This window comes from Chlamydotis macqueenii, chromosome 2, assembly GCF_036417535.1.
Source record: "Chlamydotis macqueenii isolate bChlMac1 chromosome 2, bChlMac1.mat, whole genome shotgun sequence".
NCBI classification, from domain to species: domain Eukaryota; kingdom Metazoa; phylum Chordata; class Aves; order Otidiformes; family Otididae; genus Chlamydotis; species Chlamydotis macqueenii.
Window position 1 is genome coordinate 106,857,468 of NC_141557.1, and position 13,504 is coordinate 106,870,971.

The 13,504-nt window shown below is 46.7% G+C and overlaps 1 protein-coding gene across 6 annotated transcripts in view; it reads right to left on the minus strand.

The window, feature by feature from the left end:
- Positions 1-13,504, minus strand: part of LDLRAD4 (low density lipoprotein receptor class A domain containing 4) — a 179,346-nt gene that overhangs the window by 7,833 nt on the left and 158,009 nt on the right. For 2 of the 6 annotated variants that reach the window (XM_086740575.1, XM_086740573.1), the window contains exon 3: positions 5,182-5,336. In XM_086740575.1, the coding sequence (XP_086596701.1) occupies positions 5,182-5,336 (155 nt within the window). Of the gene's footprint in view, positions 1-5,181; positions 5,337-5,535; positions 5,669-8,418; positions 8,759-8,982; positions 9,087-13,504 lie in introns of those variants that run through there. The other 4 variants (XM_086740578.1, XM_086740577.1, XM_086740574.1 and 1 more) reach the window with 4 other exon arrangements.

Genomic DNA, 13,504 nt, shown 5'->3' on the forward strand with positions numbered 1-13,504 from the left:
CCAAGAAGTAGAAGTACTAGAGAGAGATAATTATGGAGAGTGTCAAACCTCTCACTTGTGGTCTGCCTCTCTACGCTCACAGAGATTACTTCTGTTATTTAATGCTTTAAAACTTTTATTTCCCCAATGTCACAGCACTTTAAGTAATCTTCATTTCCTCCAAGTGAAGGAAATAAGTACTATTCTCCTTCCTCCTTAATTTGGAGATTAAGCAAGTTGTCCAAGGTGACACACTGAGTCAGGAGCCACCCGAAGCTGGCGCTCCTCACTTCTAGTCCTACCTGCATATATCCTAGATGATCCTGTACTTATTAAAGATGTTCTGACTTTATTGTGGAAGACTTCAAAGAGCAGCAACCTTCACACACTGTCCCTCCTGGCAGCACAGCCCAAGGAGAGGCAAGCTCGTGTCCCTCACACAGGCAGCAAAGGAGAACACAGTGCACGTCCAGCTCCCGTCAACCAATGCCTGGTGCACAGGAGAAAGCTTGGCAAAGCAGAGTGGTCTACAGCACTCACACTCTCTCCCAGCTATAGACTGGATTCTTGTTCCCACTAGGATTTTCCTTCTTTTGCACATGTCAGTAATAAAATAAGAATGAGTGGGTCAGGGTTGTCAGCAGTGAACCAAAGGAATAATGCTAACACCAGTGGGGAATAAAGGCTAAAAGACAAGAGTAACATTTGAAATCACCGACAAATCACTGGAGTTGTCAGTATTATTGGGTATTTTCTGTCACTCTCCTGATGTTTTCCTTTTATTCTGAAATAGCTGTTCCAAGAAGGAGGGCAGTATTTTTACAGCTGTGCTCCTGGACCTTGGCATTCGAAACGGGCATTACCAATGCAGGTCCTCGTGCAAGCTGACCCACCCCAGCAGCAATGCTGCCTTCAGTGCTGGGAGGCAGGTGCTGGTCAGAGTGAGCATCTTGTGTGATGGATGCAGGGACTTGCCTGCCAAGAGTGCTCAGTACTCCTTCAACATCCACTTCATATGAGAAAAAGACTTAAAGACAGAAGCCACTAGGATGGGGAGAAGGAATCAATTTAGGAACATCAGAAGCTCATTAAGTACCTCCCTGTAAGTCACTTGGTTAATCCCTCTTCCCTCAATGCTCCCCTGGAAATCACTGGTGATGATACTAAGAGTTAATCATCAGAAAGCAAGATTTATCTTGGTTTTATCCCAGCAACCAGCAGACTGCCCTGGCAGCTGCTCAGCCGCAGCCACCTACATTCCAGCAGGATGGTTTTGGTTACCAGCAACACTGCCCTCCTAATACGTCAGTCCTCCCAAGGCACAGCCAGCAACACCGCAACACGTACCTCCCTGGGACATCAGACACATACTCTGTGCGCAGAAGCACCTTTCCAAGGCTGCCACACAGCTCTGCCCTGAAACCACACAGCACTGCCAGTAGCACCAGTTGCTCCCATGGGAGAGGTTGCGTTGTCCTAGTGAAGCGGCACTGGGCATGGCTCCTGGTATACTCCACACCCTACAGCCTTCACATCCCCCTCAGATGCTCTGCAAACCTTGGCTGACTCCTGGCTGCGAAGCCAAAGACTGCTGATGGATTGGCCAGCAGTGGGAAACATTCAGTATTTTATCCATTGTGACACAGACACCATTCAGTACCATGCATGCTCAACTTCAGGGTGCTGCTCATGCCAACATGGTTGTCACTCAGCATCGTTCCACCTCTCACAGTAATGACCCAAAACTCACATTTCTGCTAATGCTAAAACAGAGTTTGAATGTTTTAATACCCACGCTAGGAGAGGGCAGGCAGCATCCTCAACAGCACTGCTGTGGAAGCATCCAGTACTTGTGAGCACTCAAAGGTTATCCTGCCCCTGCTGTGATCTGTTTAAGGCCTCAGCACACTCACCAAGGTAATTAAACAAAGACCAAGGGAAAGACTGGAAGATGAGGCTTGAGACAGGATGAAAGGGAGAGGGAAGGAAAAAAAAAAAAAAAAAGAGAAAAGAAGAAAGATGAACTGGTGGCCACACAGGAAAGCACATCTACAAAACATGAATGTAAAAACTACTTTCAGCACATACCTGTCAAAGAGCAACTTTTTTTTTTTCTAGGACTGGTCCTTTTCTGCCCTTTGAGTGTTACTAATATTTGTGATTCCAGTGGTATTTAATCTTCTTTTTAATACTCTAATCTCCAGACACAGAAGACAATGAGAATTTCAACATGAAGGAAGTTCAGCCAAAGAAGAAACCCAAAAGCACCTTTTATTTCCTTATTTTGGAAGCCTGACCCCATGAGTTTTACACGCGTGAGGCTGGCAACAAAGGCAGGAGATAATTATCTGTTCGTTTTTATTATGCTTTCTAGAAGAACCAGAATAAGAGACATCATCTGTTCGATAGCTGGTCTTTACAGAGCCAGAAATCTGTGCAATTCAGCCACAGCTCAGCTGTTGGAAGGCATGATTACCTAGAAATAGGACAGGCTTGAAGAAAAGGAAAACTGAAGGTAACAAAAGGACAAAAAAAAAAAAGTCTATCTAAATAGGAAACACAGGATTCTGCCTCTTGATACACCTCTGCTACCTCAGTTACACGAGGGGAGGTTCACATCATAGTTCACTACAGGAAGTAGCTAACGCTCAATTAATCTGCTTTACCATTTTCTTTTAATAAATATTGCTGAACTTTGTCTATTTTCACTCACAATTTCTCCATCGATAGAAGGCCTGACTCAGAATTATATTTTTTCAGACACTAGTAGTTAATAAACATTTAAATCTCTTTTCAGAGCATGTATGTACCATTAAAAAAAAAAAACCAAACAAACCAAAACTTTCCCTTGAAAGAGAATCCACTTATCTATAGCATTTGCACATAGAACAAGGCCTGCCTGGTTAAAAATAAATATATTTGAGAAGTGTAAAATCTAACCTGCATCTTCCTGCTCATGCTATCTATTTACCTTGTGCACCTCACTTTGCCATGGACAATGGGAACAAACCAGTTGTTTCCAGTTTCACATCAGAGCAAATCCTTCAGTTTCTCAACTCTCATACACCCCACACTGCTTTTGCGGTTTGCACTGCAAGCAGTGCACACCCAGCTTCTATCAGAATTTCCTTCTAACTAACACCTAAGACAGAAGAATCAAATATATTTGACATCTGACCTCAGAGGCCTCCAAAGTTCCGTTCCCCACAAGTATGACTTTCTTTTAAGAACAACTTCAGCTTATCAGAAATACAGATGAGTAACAGTGATGACAAACCTACAGCAGAGAGTTTTCGGAAGAATTAGTAACCGGGTCTTGCCAACCAAGCATCAATTCCCATGAAGTGCTCACTTGACTATGACTATCATTACTTATAAGGATGCCATCAAACTGAAACTGAGTCAGTGTTTTAAAAATTATGTAAGAGCAGTTCTGGATACTAAAGTGGCTCTCAGGTCCCCGCTGCCAAACTCAATGTTCTCCTTCACAAGAAGGTGATAATTCCTCCCTCACATCCACGGGAAAAGGCAGCACTTGCTCTGATAACAGACAATACTAATGAACCATACAAAGGAAATAATGGGTTACTTCACGCATTTGACAGCTTACTGCAGTTTTAAAAAGATTTGTGAAGATGAAAATTGTTTCTTTTATCTCAAATTATTTCATTTTAGGTACTTCTAGCAATTACAGCTAACATTTTTCAGACGGAAGTGTAGTTCTTGAATTACAGCATCCATTTCAAAGCAACACTCAAATTAATCTAGCCAATTTTTCCATCCCTGAAGTCCACAAGGTTGAGGTTTGACAAGTTCCAGTTTCATCTGCAACCAAATTAGAGCTAAATATTCCTGCACTGCTTAAGTGCTAGGGAATGAGGCAATCTCCCCCTGAGGAGGCAGCTCCTTTCCTCCCTGCACAGACTCAAAGGTAAGAGCTACTCACCAGGTGTATGCAGGTAATGTGCTAAGCAAGAGCTTTGGGAGCCCCGTGTTTGTCACATGTTACAGCTGGCTTTCAGCAGGGAGCTGCCAGTTGCCAGGAGAGCACAGCAGCCACAGAGGTCCAACCCTGGCTGCAGCATCCCTGCCTCCTCCCCTGCCAGCACTGCCTCCCCTGCCCGGGCACTTCGCTCACTGATCTGGCTGAAATCTAACTTGGGGGGGTTGTGTAGTCTGGTTGTTCAGCCAGATCAGCCCCCTGAGGTCTCTCACCATGACCTCGGCACCTCCCTGAAGAGCACTAAGAAGGAAGAAACACAGAACTAGGATGGAAAGGCAAGACTGTAGACTTAAAACTGGTATAAACCATCACGGGACCACGCCTTCCAGTTATAATCAGACAATTTTTTGCCACTGAAATAAACAAAGCTGTGAACCCAATGCTTTTGCCTGAAATTCAATGCATCAAAAGGCTACCATCACAAATTACCCCTTGGCACCACTCTGGAGACATTGAAAGCACATGAGATAAAGCACCTCCCTGCAATATCACAAGATACTGTGTGGCTTGGTGGGGAGGAGCGGGGGATGCTCCTAACCACACAGTGTCCCTGACCTTAACTCTCACAAGGCAGCAGTGCATTCCACCCAGCAAACTCCTGGCTCACAAGGCAAGTTACGTTTGGCTCTGTAACAACACATCTTAACCACTCCAGATCCTTTAAGGGATCATTTTCTTAATATTTTCTTGCTACTTGAGCGAAACAAACATTACATTTTCCTGGGCCCTTACTGGACCAGTGTTTTGGATCCAGTAAACCGTTACTGCAGCTTCACAAAACAGTAATAGTGATAAAGCTCCAGGATATTAGTAGCTATATGGAAAGTCACAACAGTGTTTATTTCAAATCTTCATACCCTATATGATCTCCATTCATTCCCCCTCCACTCCCCTTCAAATTACAGTAGCAGTGAACAAGATGTCACATCTGAACCTCTAAATGCAAACTGAAGATATACCACACAAATTTAAGCTACACTGTATTTGATTATTTTTAGACCCTGTTGTGTTTTATATTCTGACTTTTTTTTTCCTACTGACAAATACAACCTCAGCAAAAGACTTCACTATAGGGAATATTAAAAGTGACATCACAAGTTTTTCCAACAGTTGTCTGCACCAGAGTTCCTCAGGAGGCTTTGCTGGCAGACCCGTACAGCACAAGGAGAAGGAATTTGGTGCAAGGGGCTCATACTCACCGTCTGCAAAGTTTCTTCCTGTCTTCTGCTTTGGCTCTGCCGGTTGATAAAAGAGCGTGTCGAGAGTTTGTAATGGTTCAATAAGCAGATGATCACTACCACCATAACAGTTATAACCACAATTATGATGATTATTTGAACGAACTCCAGTTCAGCTAAAACAAAGGGGAAAAAGAAAAAAGAAAACATGTCAATCACACACAAAATGTTATCCATCAAAGCAATAACCTGAAAAGCCATCAGTATTTCATCAAGACTGATTTGGAGAAAGATGTTCACTGCTGTCCATTTCACAAAGTTTTGCACAGAAAACTGTTCTAAAAAGTACAAAACCTATTCATTTTTCAGCTGTACCGATCAACTGGTATGAGCGGCTGCAGGTCAAAGCTAAGAAACTTCTCAGTGGTCCTTTTCTCTGCAGCCTTCACAGGTAATAAATTCTTCAGCACAAACACCATAGACAAGCCTTTTGGGTAATACAACAATTTCCCTGGGGGAAAGAAAAAAAAAACCAACCAACCAAAGAAACCAACACATACACACACAAAATCCACCCTATTTTAATAGTCCTCTGCAATGCCAACAGAGTTCACAGGGCTCCACAAGCTTTAAAGCAGAGGCCACAGAGAAAGAATCAGGACACTATCTAGTAAACCATCCTCAATTTTTTTTTATCAGCTGAATAGCACAAAAGCTACCTAAATCAAGTGGAAAACAAACTTTTTTCCTATTGCATCTACACAGAATGTCTCTTTCAATTACTTACTTCTCTCCAACTAGAGTAAAATTAACCCATTCAGGTAAAAATCTAAAAAGAGATCTATTAGTCTATAACAAGATATGTTCCACTATGGTTAAAAACGAAAACAGGGCCTTGGCTGTTGCAAGAGATACAATTACAATGAACTCCATCAGAGCCCCTCATCTTATCTCAAGTCTTGCCTATACCACAAGTATTTGGTATATTTAGAAATGAGTCACTCTTGCACTCTTTTGGCTATACCGGAGCAGCAAGGATGAGTGATGTAAGCAGGGAAATTGCCCTTTGGAGTTACACAGTTGCTGATATTTCTATGGAAACTGCATTGCTCACAGGGGATGCTCTCATCATGAAACAGAACTCCAGTTAACGGGAGGAAGTCTTAGGTTGCAAGGCTGGTAGGAAAAAAAAAAAAAGCAAACAAGCAGTGTGAGTTGCTCAGTTTCAGCACTTCCCAAAAATGGCACTACTTTCGGGCACCAAAACACGAGTTTTGCGGAAGCGATATTAGATTTCTGCTTTAAAAAGCCAATGAGGAAATTAAGATAAAAAATATAAAAATAAAGAAACAAAGCAAACAGAGCAAACAAGCTCTTCCCCCTCCTCCTCTTTTCTCTTTCATTTGCAGTCATCCTCAGCCTTCTCGGTAACAGCAGTACGCTGACACAAACACAACATGACAATGAAGTTGAGCTAGAAAAATGCTGTTCAAATAAAACTGAAAGCAACCTGCGGTGGAACTAAAGGAAACTCAAGGCTGTTTCATTATGCTAAGATCTCTTGTGAACAAAACCTCAGACTACAGGAGCTGCAAGTGCACTGATGTCCAGTGGAGACTGGTGCCAAGGTCCAGCTGTTTGTCACAAGTTACCAGTGGGCACGGGCACACCACTATCTAAGTGCCAAAGTTCTGTGATCATCTCAGTAGAAGTAATTGAACTTATTTAAGGCTAAGGAAAGAGCAAAGGGTAACCATATATCTATAATTTAATTTCTCTTTGCTGTTAGGTACCCATCACTCATCAAGACCACTAACACTTTCAAAAAGTTTGGTTAGTCAGTGCTTTGCTCTGCTTTTGCTATTGACCCAATACACAGCAATTTTTCCCCCCTCCTCTCTTGAGTCACTAGAGGCTAGTATTGTCAGCATCAAAAGATCGAAAAGCAGGAAGCATAGAATTAATTAAGACAAATCCACCAAAACTGTGTTTAAGTAAAAACTCAGTTTTTCTTGTCTCAGAAGCACAGAATACAGACTCAATACAACTGACAACTGCTGCAATTCACATTCTACAGCTATTGAGTACTAGAGGGTTTCTTTACCCAAAACTTTTTTTTTGGGTCCACGTAATACTTTAGACTGGAACTTGAGAGACTGTTGCTAAAGGGCAACATGCAAAACAAGCGATGTTGATTTAGGCTTTCCTAGAATGCAAAGATCACTGGAACGACACGTTACTTCTCTATCTGCCAAGGGCAGAGTCTTCTAAATTTATCAAGGCCCCAGCATTTCAGTAGCAGGGGAGAGTACCTCTCCTTTAAAAATGAACGATTGGGTCTGTGAGCACTTCCCTTGGAGGGAATAATTTGGAAGTGTTTGACTAAAACATGGCCGTACAATTTAAAAAATGAAAATCACAGCACACAGGTGTAAGCACACACAACATTCCCAGTCCAGCCCCACACCACAAACACTAAAATGCAACAAAACACTCTATTGATGTTCAAGAGGATTTCCTTGCTAGAAAGTGGAGGGTAAGGAACAGGGAAGGTGATTTTTAATCTCTTCTTCCTCCCGACTGACCCTCCTTACACATTAGGTAACCAACAGGAAAAAGCAAAGAGACAAGAGCAGCAGCAGCCACCGTCTCTGTTTACCAGCACTCTCAAGGCAATTGGAACAGTGTCTGGTGGCCGCTGACCCTCACTGGGTGACTCCAGCCCCGCTGCCCCATGTGTGTGGGCTGCGAAGGGCCCTCGTCGCTGCAGACCTTCCAGATCGGCATCGCCTCCTGCACGCTTTTCTTATAAATTAACTAGAAAAGAGAGCTGGAGGGAGCTTCAGGAGGAGAAATGATTCAGTTTTACCTCCTCAAATCTCTGTGTCACAGTCACATATGCCTGTTTCTTCACACACTGAAAATAATATTTGTACCATACTTTTTCCTAGGAGAATATTCTTCACGGTAAATACACTGTATGAAAAAAAGGCAACTACACATTGAATGAAAACGCCTTCGTGGGAGAGTATGGGGAAAAAAAAATAATTTATAGCCCTATCAACAGCCACGCAAGCAGAAGCGTCTGGACCACCACCCGAAGCCCCCCTTGGCCGGGCAGCCCTCCCCGCGCCCCACGGCCCCGCCAGCCATCGCGCTCCCAGCCAGCCGGGCTGCCGCTCGGGGTTCCCTCCGGTAAGGCGGGGAACCGGGCTGGCACCGGCACCACCCGCCCAAACCGATCGGAGGAGCGGGTACCTCTCTCCAAAAACAGCTCTCCTAGCCGCGCATCCTTCGCCGCTGTCCCGTTACGCTGCCCGCCGGACATACTCGCCGCCGGCGGACGGGGCGGGGGGAAAGGGGGGGGGAGCTCAGGCGGCTCCGCCAGCCCCCCCGGCCGGCACCGCATCACCGGCAGCCCCGGGATCCATCCAGGGAGGGGACGCCGTCCTGCGGCTGCCCGCCCAACCCTAGGCGGGGACGGACGGACGGACCGACAGCCCCCTCCCCAGCGCGCAGGCAGGGCCCGGCCCCGGCGCTCAGACCGCAGCTACCAGCTGCCGCCGGCAGCGCGCACGCACGAGAGACCCCTCCGGGCTCCTAACGGCAGGGTCCCGCCGGGTGTTGTCTGGAGCAACACGAACTTAAAAACCTCCAAAATAATAATTAAAAAAAAAACAAATGAAACGGCGAGAGCAAAAAAAAAAAAAAAAAAAAAAAAAAGGAACGGAAAACAGCCCCCGCGGCACCGCGCTCCTCCCCGAGTCCCGCCGCGGGACCCGGCAGGGCAGGAGGGAAGACAGAGGACAGGACGGTCCCTACCTTACCCGCGCCGCCGCCCCGCCGCTCTTTAAGCCCGGCCCGGCCCGGCGGGCGCTCGGGGCGCCCCGCTTCTTCCGCCTGCCCCGGCTCGCCGCGCCTGCGCGAACGCCGCCGCCAGCCCCGCCCCGCCCCGCCCCCTCGCACGTGCCCGCGCCGCCGCCCCGGCCCGGCCCCGCCCCGCCCCGCCGTCACGCGCCCGCAGCGGGGGGAGCCCGCGCTGCGCGGCGCCGCCAACCGTCAGCCCTGGGGCGGGGGTGGGGGGAGGGGGGCAGAACGCCTTTCCGAGTTATTTAACGATCCAGGCTTGTCTGCTTCTTCGGCAAAACTCCCGGCTCCCGCAGCGCCTGTCCTGCCCGCACCCCCCGCCTCCCTCCCCGCAGCCCCCCCGGCTTCGCAGTTTTTCAGGCAGATGGGTTCCCCATCCCAATCCCATCCGGTATTCACAGTCGAAGCACCACAAGGGAGGCCGGTAGCAGGAGCCTGAAAGCCGCTCAGGCAGCTGCTGACCCACGGGAGCAGCACAGGCCCACGGGAGTCCTGGCCACCCAGGAAGCCCAGTTGGCACCACATTCGGTCCCTCACCTCCCGGGATGTTCCTACTCTACCTGCTTCACCAGCACGGCCAAGCCCTCCTCCCGTTCCTCCTTACTTCTCCGGATTACAGTGGCACCCCCAAAGCACCGTGTAAGACTGATGTGTGTATCTGAGCAGGAAAAGAGATTTCGCCCTCCGGCCCGCACTTAGCCAGGCCTGGGGAGCCGCTGAAGGCGGAGGAGCTGGGCCGCAGCACTGGCCAGGCTCCACATCCCACTTCCAGCGGGCTGGCTGGCTCAGCACAGCCCCACACCAGCACCTCACAGCACAGCCACAACGGCCCAAGCCCCCAGGACACGCTCCGGGGCTGACCACAGAGACAGACCCACTGCTCAGATGCATGAACCCCACGGACCAGCCTCAAAAAAAAAGGAACCCTTGACTCAAAGTCAAGCAGCAAAAGCCAGGAGGGGAAGGAGGCTGAAGAGTGGGCCTGCCTGCGGTCACTCATCAAGCTAGCGCTAGGAAGAGTCAGGGATTTAAATTATTAGTGAGAGGCATCCTGATATATAAACATATATCCACTGCACATAGCAGGGCCCTCTCATTTGGTCAGAGGCTCTCCCCACTCTCTGGATTTATTAAACCGTTGTTGATGTTTAGCTCGATACTGCAAGGTCTAAGGCCTCAATCGAAACAGTACAGTCAGGTTGGGGGACAGTGATTGTGGACTGTAAATAAATATCCTTTCAGAGTTCCTAGTAGAACAGAATGAGTTTAAGTTACATGTTGATGGAATGCTTTTGTGCAAGCAGAGTATTAACTGACTACAGCCCCATACCACCAGAGGGAAATAATTCAGTACAGAGAGCTGATGTGGAGCACCTTGAAAACTACAATCACACCGCCACCAGACTGCTTTGAAAACAATTAATTCAACAGATCGGCCTTTTCAACATGGCTGTTGTATGGGCATGACCGCCTTGTGTGTACAGAGTTGCTGCTGAGGCCGATTATCTTCCTGTTGCAAATTCTCCGTTGTCAAGGACTGAAGTGTAAAACAAAGTTTCTGAGCCAGGGATTGACCCACATACATCATTCCCAAACCTCACTTTTCAAATAGGAAGTTGGTTTCAAATAAGCATAGTATAAACACTATAAGCAGAAAACAAAATAAAATTAATATATTGATATTAACGCTGCTCCTTTACTCTAGTCTCCTACAACTGAAGCCTGAATGTTTAGAGTCTTTTCAGTTCCTAAAGGGCATTACCCTACAGCATTAAGGCAAGACTGGTGATTCGGCACATTGAGAGACTGATACATTACACACTTCACTCCTTCTCTAGCCCACTACTTCCTTACCCTCCAAAGTCCATTCAATACTATTGTACAAGTGGAGGCACAATGACAGCAAAATGGTTACAGACTGCTGTATCCATAAGCAACGCACCTGATAAGCATCCTCAAGAACATTCTCAGAACAATATTTGGCTCACGACCTATTTATTAAGAATTTATCATCAAGTTTTTAATGGGAATCAAGCCCTTTAGGGGCTGAACAACTATGCAACAAGTGCCAGATAGCCCATAAAAGCTGCTCCATCAACAAGGTTAGGGGACTTGCTTCCTTCTAAAAGTCCCCTCTCAGTAGCAGGTTCCACCACAACCTCTGAGCGGGATGGCTGCTCTGGCGACAGGGTTGAAGCTCCCTAAGATGGCTTTGGCACACTGAGTCGTAATGCTCCTCCAAGCCGTTACAAATCTAGCATATTAATGACAAAGCCAAGGGCTAGTTAAACTTGGTAACATTTAGGTGAAATTTTATAAAGGACGTGTTTACTGACCTATCTCTTCAGTCTTGTCTGGGAAAACAAAAAAACTCATTCTGGAACCCACAAGAACAAAACCTGATTTTTTGTTTTACTAATAGTAAAGATGTTCATCGCTTAAGTGTAAGAAAACACAGTCATGCTTTAGTGAGCAACACTGGACAGATGCTGCTTTCTCAATATGAGTTTCGCATTTCCACAAATTACCCTTTTTTTCTCTGCTTTTCTAAAGACATTATTGACTGTGGGTAGGCTCTTGGCCAGGCCTTACTCTGAAGAGTAAGAGAAAAAACCACAGTCTTGAAACTGGAAAATAAGGGGGTGTTTCCTCCTGCCAGCAGTCAACCCCTTGGGGTCACTCACCTGGGGCACCTGGATGGCGGGGGGTGTGCAGAGGGGCTTCCCCCTCCCTGCACTGTGATACAGCTCAGAACCATGCATGTAATTTCAGCCCAGAAAACCATCTGAGATGGGCACACATCTACAACCATTAACACTTCTCACAGGGCCATGTGTCCTTACGTGCCTCTTCCAGGCAACACCAAGACGATGCTTCATGGTCAAAGCCATGCTGGGGCAACACATGCCCATCACGGGGGAGCTGTGCTTTCAGCCCCTCACAGCCAGACAGGCTTGGGAGCCCACACAGCAGCCCTACGGGTCTTTAGGACCACCCAGATAATCACTGCCTGCTGCCATCCCGGCCCTATGTCAAGCTTGTGGCCATGGGAGCATGGCCCCAGCTCCCTCCTGCTGCCTCTCTTGTGCCGGCCCTGGTGCACACACGTATGGCGACACAGCTGAGGCACAGATGAGACTGGACCAGGTCTCTGCTCACAGGGGAAAAAGTTAGATTCCTTGCTGGGTAAACACTGCTGCCAACCCAAAAAAAAGGAGGCAAGAAACTGTCAGTGAGGGACAGAGCAGGAGATACCATCCTGTTTTTAGTAAAGATTTGCACCTGGATGGGCTTCAAGCAACTGCAGATGCACCCACCAAATGTCCCATGCCCCCACCTCTCAAAATACCACCTCCTGGGGTAAATTTTCACCTTTTTGGTTAAATCTGGAGTTTATAGGTTAAGTTTGTCAGAAAAAGATACTGAGGAATGGCACCACCCCAAGGAAAAGAAAAGAAAAGTGCTTTTCTCATTGGCCGTGAATTCAGGTAACTGATTTGCCAGCAGGTGCATATCTAGATGTATTTTGTTGCTGGGTTGAATGTGATTAAGTGCAAGAACAAGCAGACAGGAGCAGTGTGGAGAGATTAGCGACACATCCCAGCAGAAGCAAGTTTGGTGGAGGGATTTAACGCAGAAGCAGACAGTGTTTAAGGCCTCTAAATTAACTCCCTGTTAAAGCTGTTCTTTACTCTGCATTAATAAGAAGGATTGTGAAATTGATTTCTGTATCTTTTTTTTTTTTTTTAAATCACCCTTTGCAATCCTCAGTTAAAGAGCTCCCTCCAAATCCTGTTTCCTAGAAAAACAAAGCGGTCCTTCATGTGCATAGTTAAGTTGCACAGCCAGCATGGTCCATGTGCTGGCCACGCGTGCGGTGGTTTGTTTTCTTGTGCTGGAAGGAGGGTTCAATCTGGGACACTGAATTATACCATGCTGTTTTAAAAGTAATCGCTGTTTCAGACCTGACTAGCCCTAGCTCTGTTTATACCGGTGAGAAAGAAAATCTACTCATGAATTATCCCCACTGCAGTTCTATTAGTCCTCGCGCACCGTCTCGACACAGGCAATTTACAGTCGTCTTCTCCAGCAGGGTTAAGTGGTACAGTGAGAATAATAAACTGGCCCTGCTTACCCTGGAGATTACACTGCTGGTAACTTTGATGCTCCGCTGCCACTGCTGAAAAACAGGTACAGAATTTCCTAGTCCTGATGCATAAGGAATCAGAAACTCTGGGCAGGGAAAGGCAGTTGTAAATCTGAGGGTGATCATCAGCCCAGGCAACTCAGACCATGAAAATATCCCCAAAGGGACAAAGCAATCGGGTGGCTGAGAGCCAGAATTTCATGCAGGTACCCGTTACACGGGACACTGTGGCTTCCAGTTATTTTAATCATTGACTAATTCAATCCTCCATTTAGTTATGTTAAAAACTTGTGAACAAAATCAGCTGCACTGAAAATACTGGAACCCCTT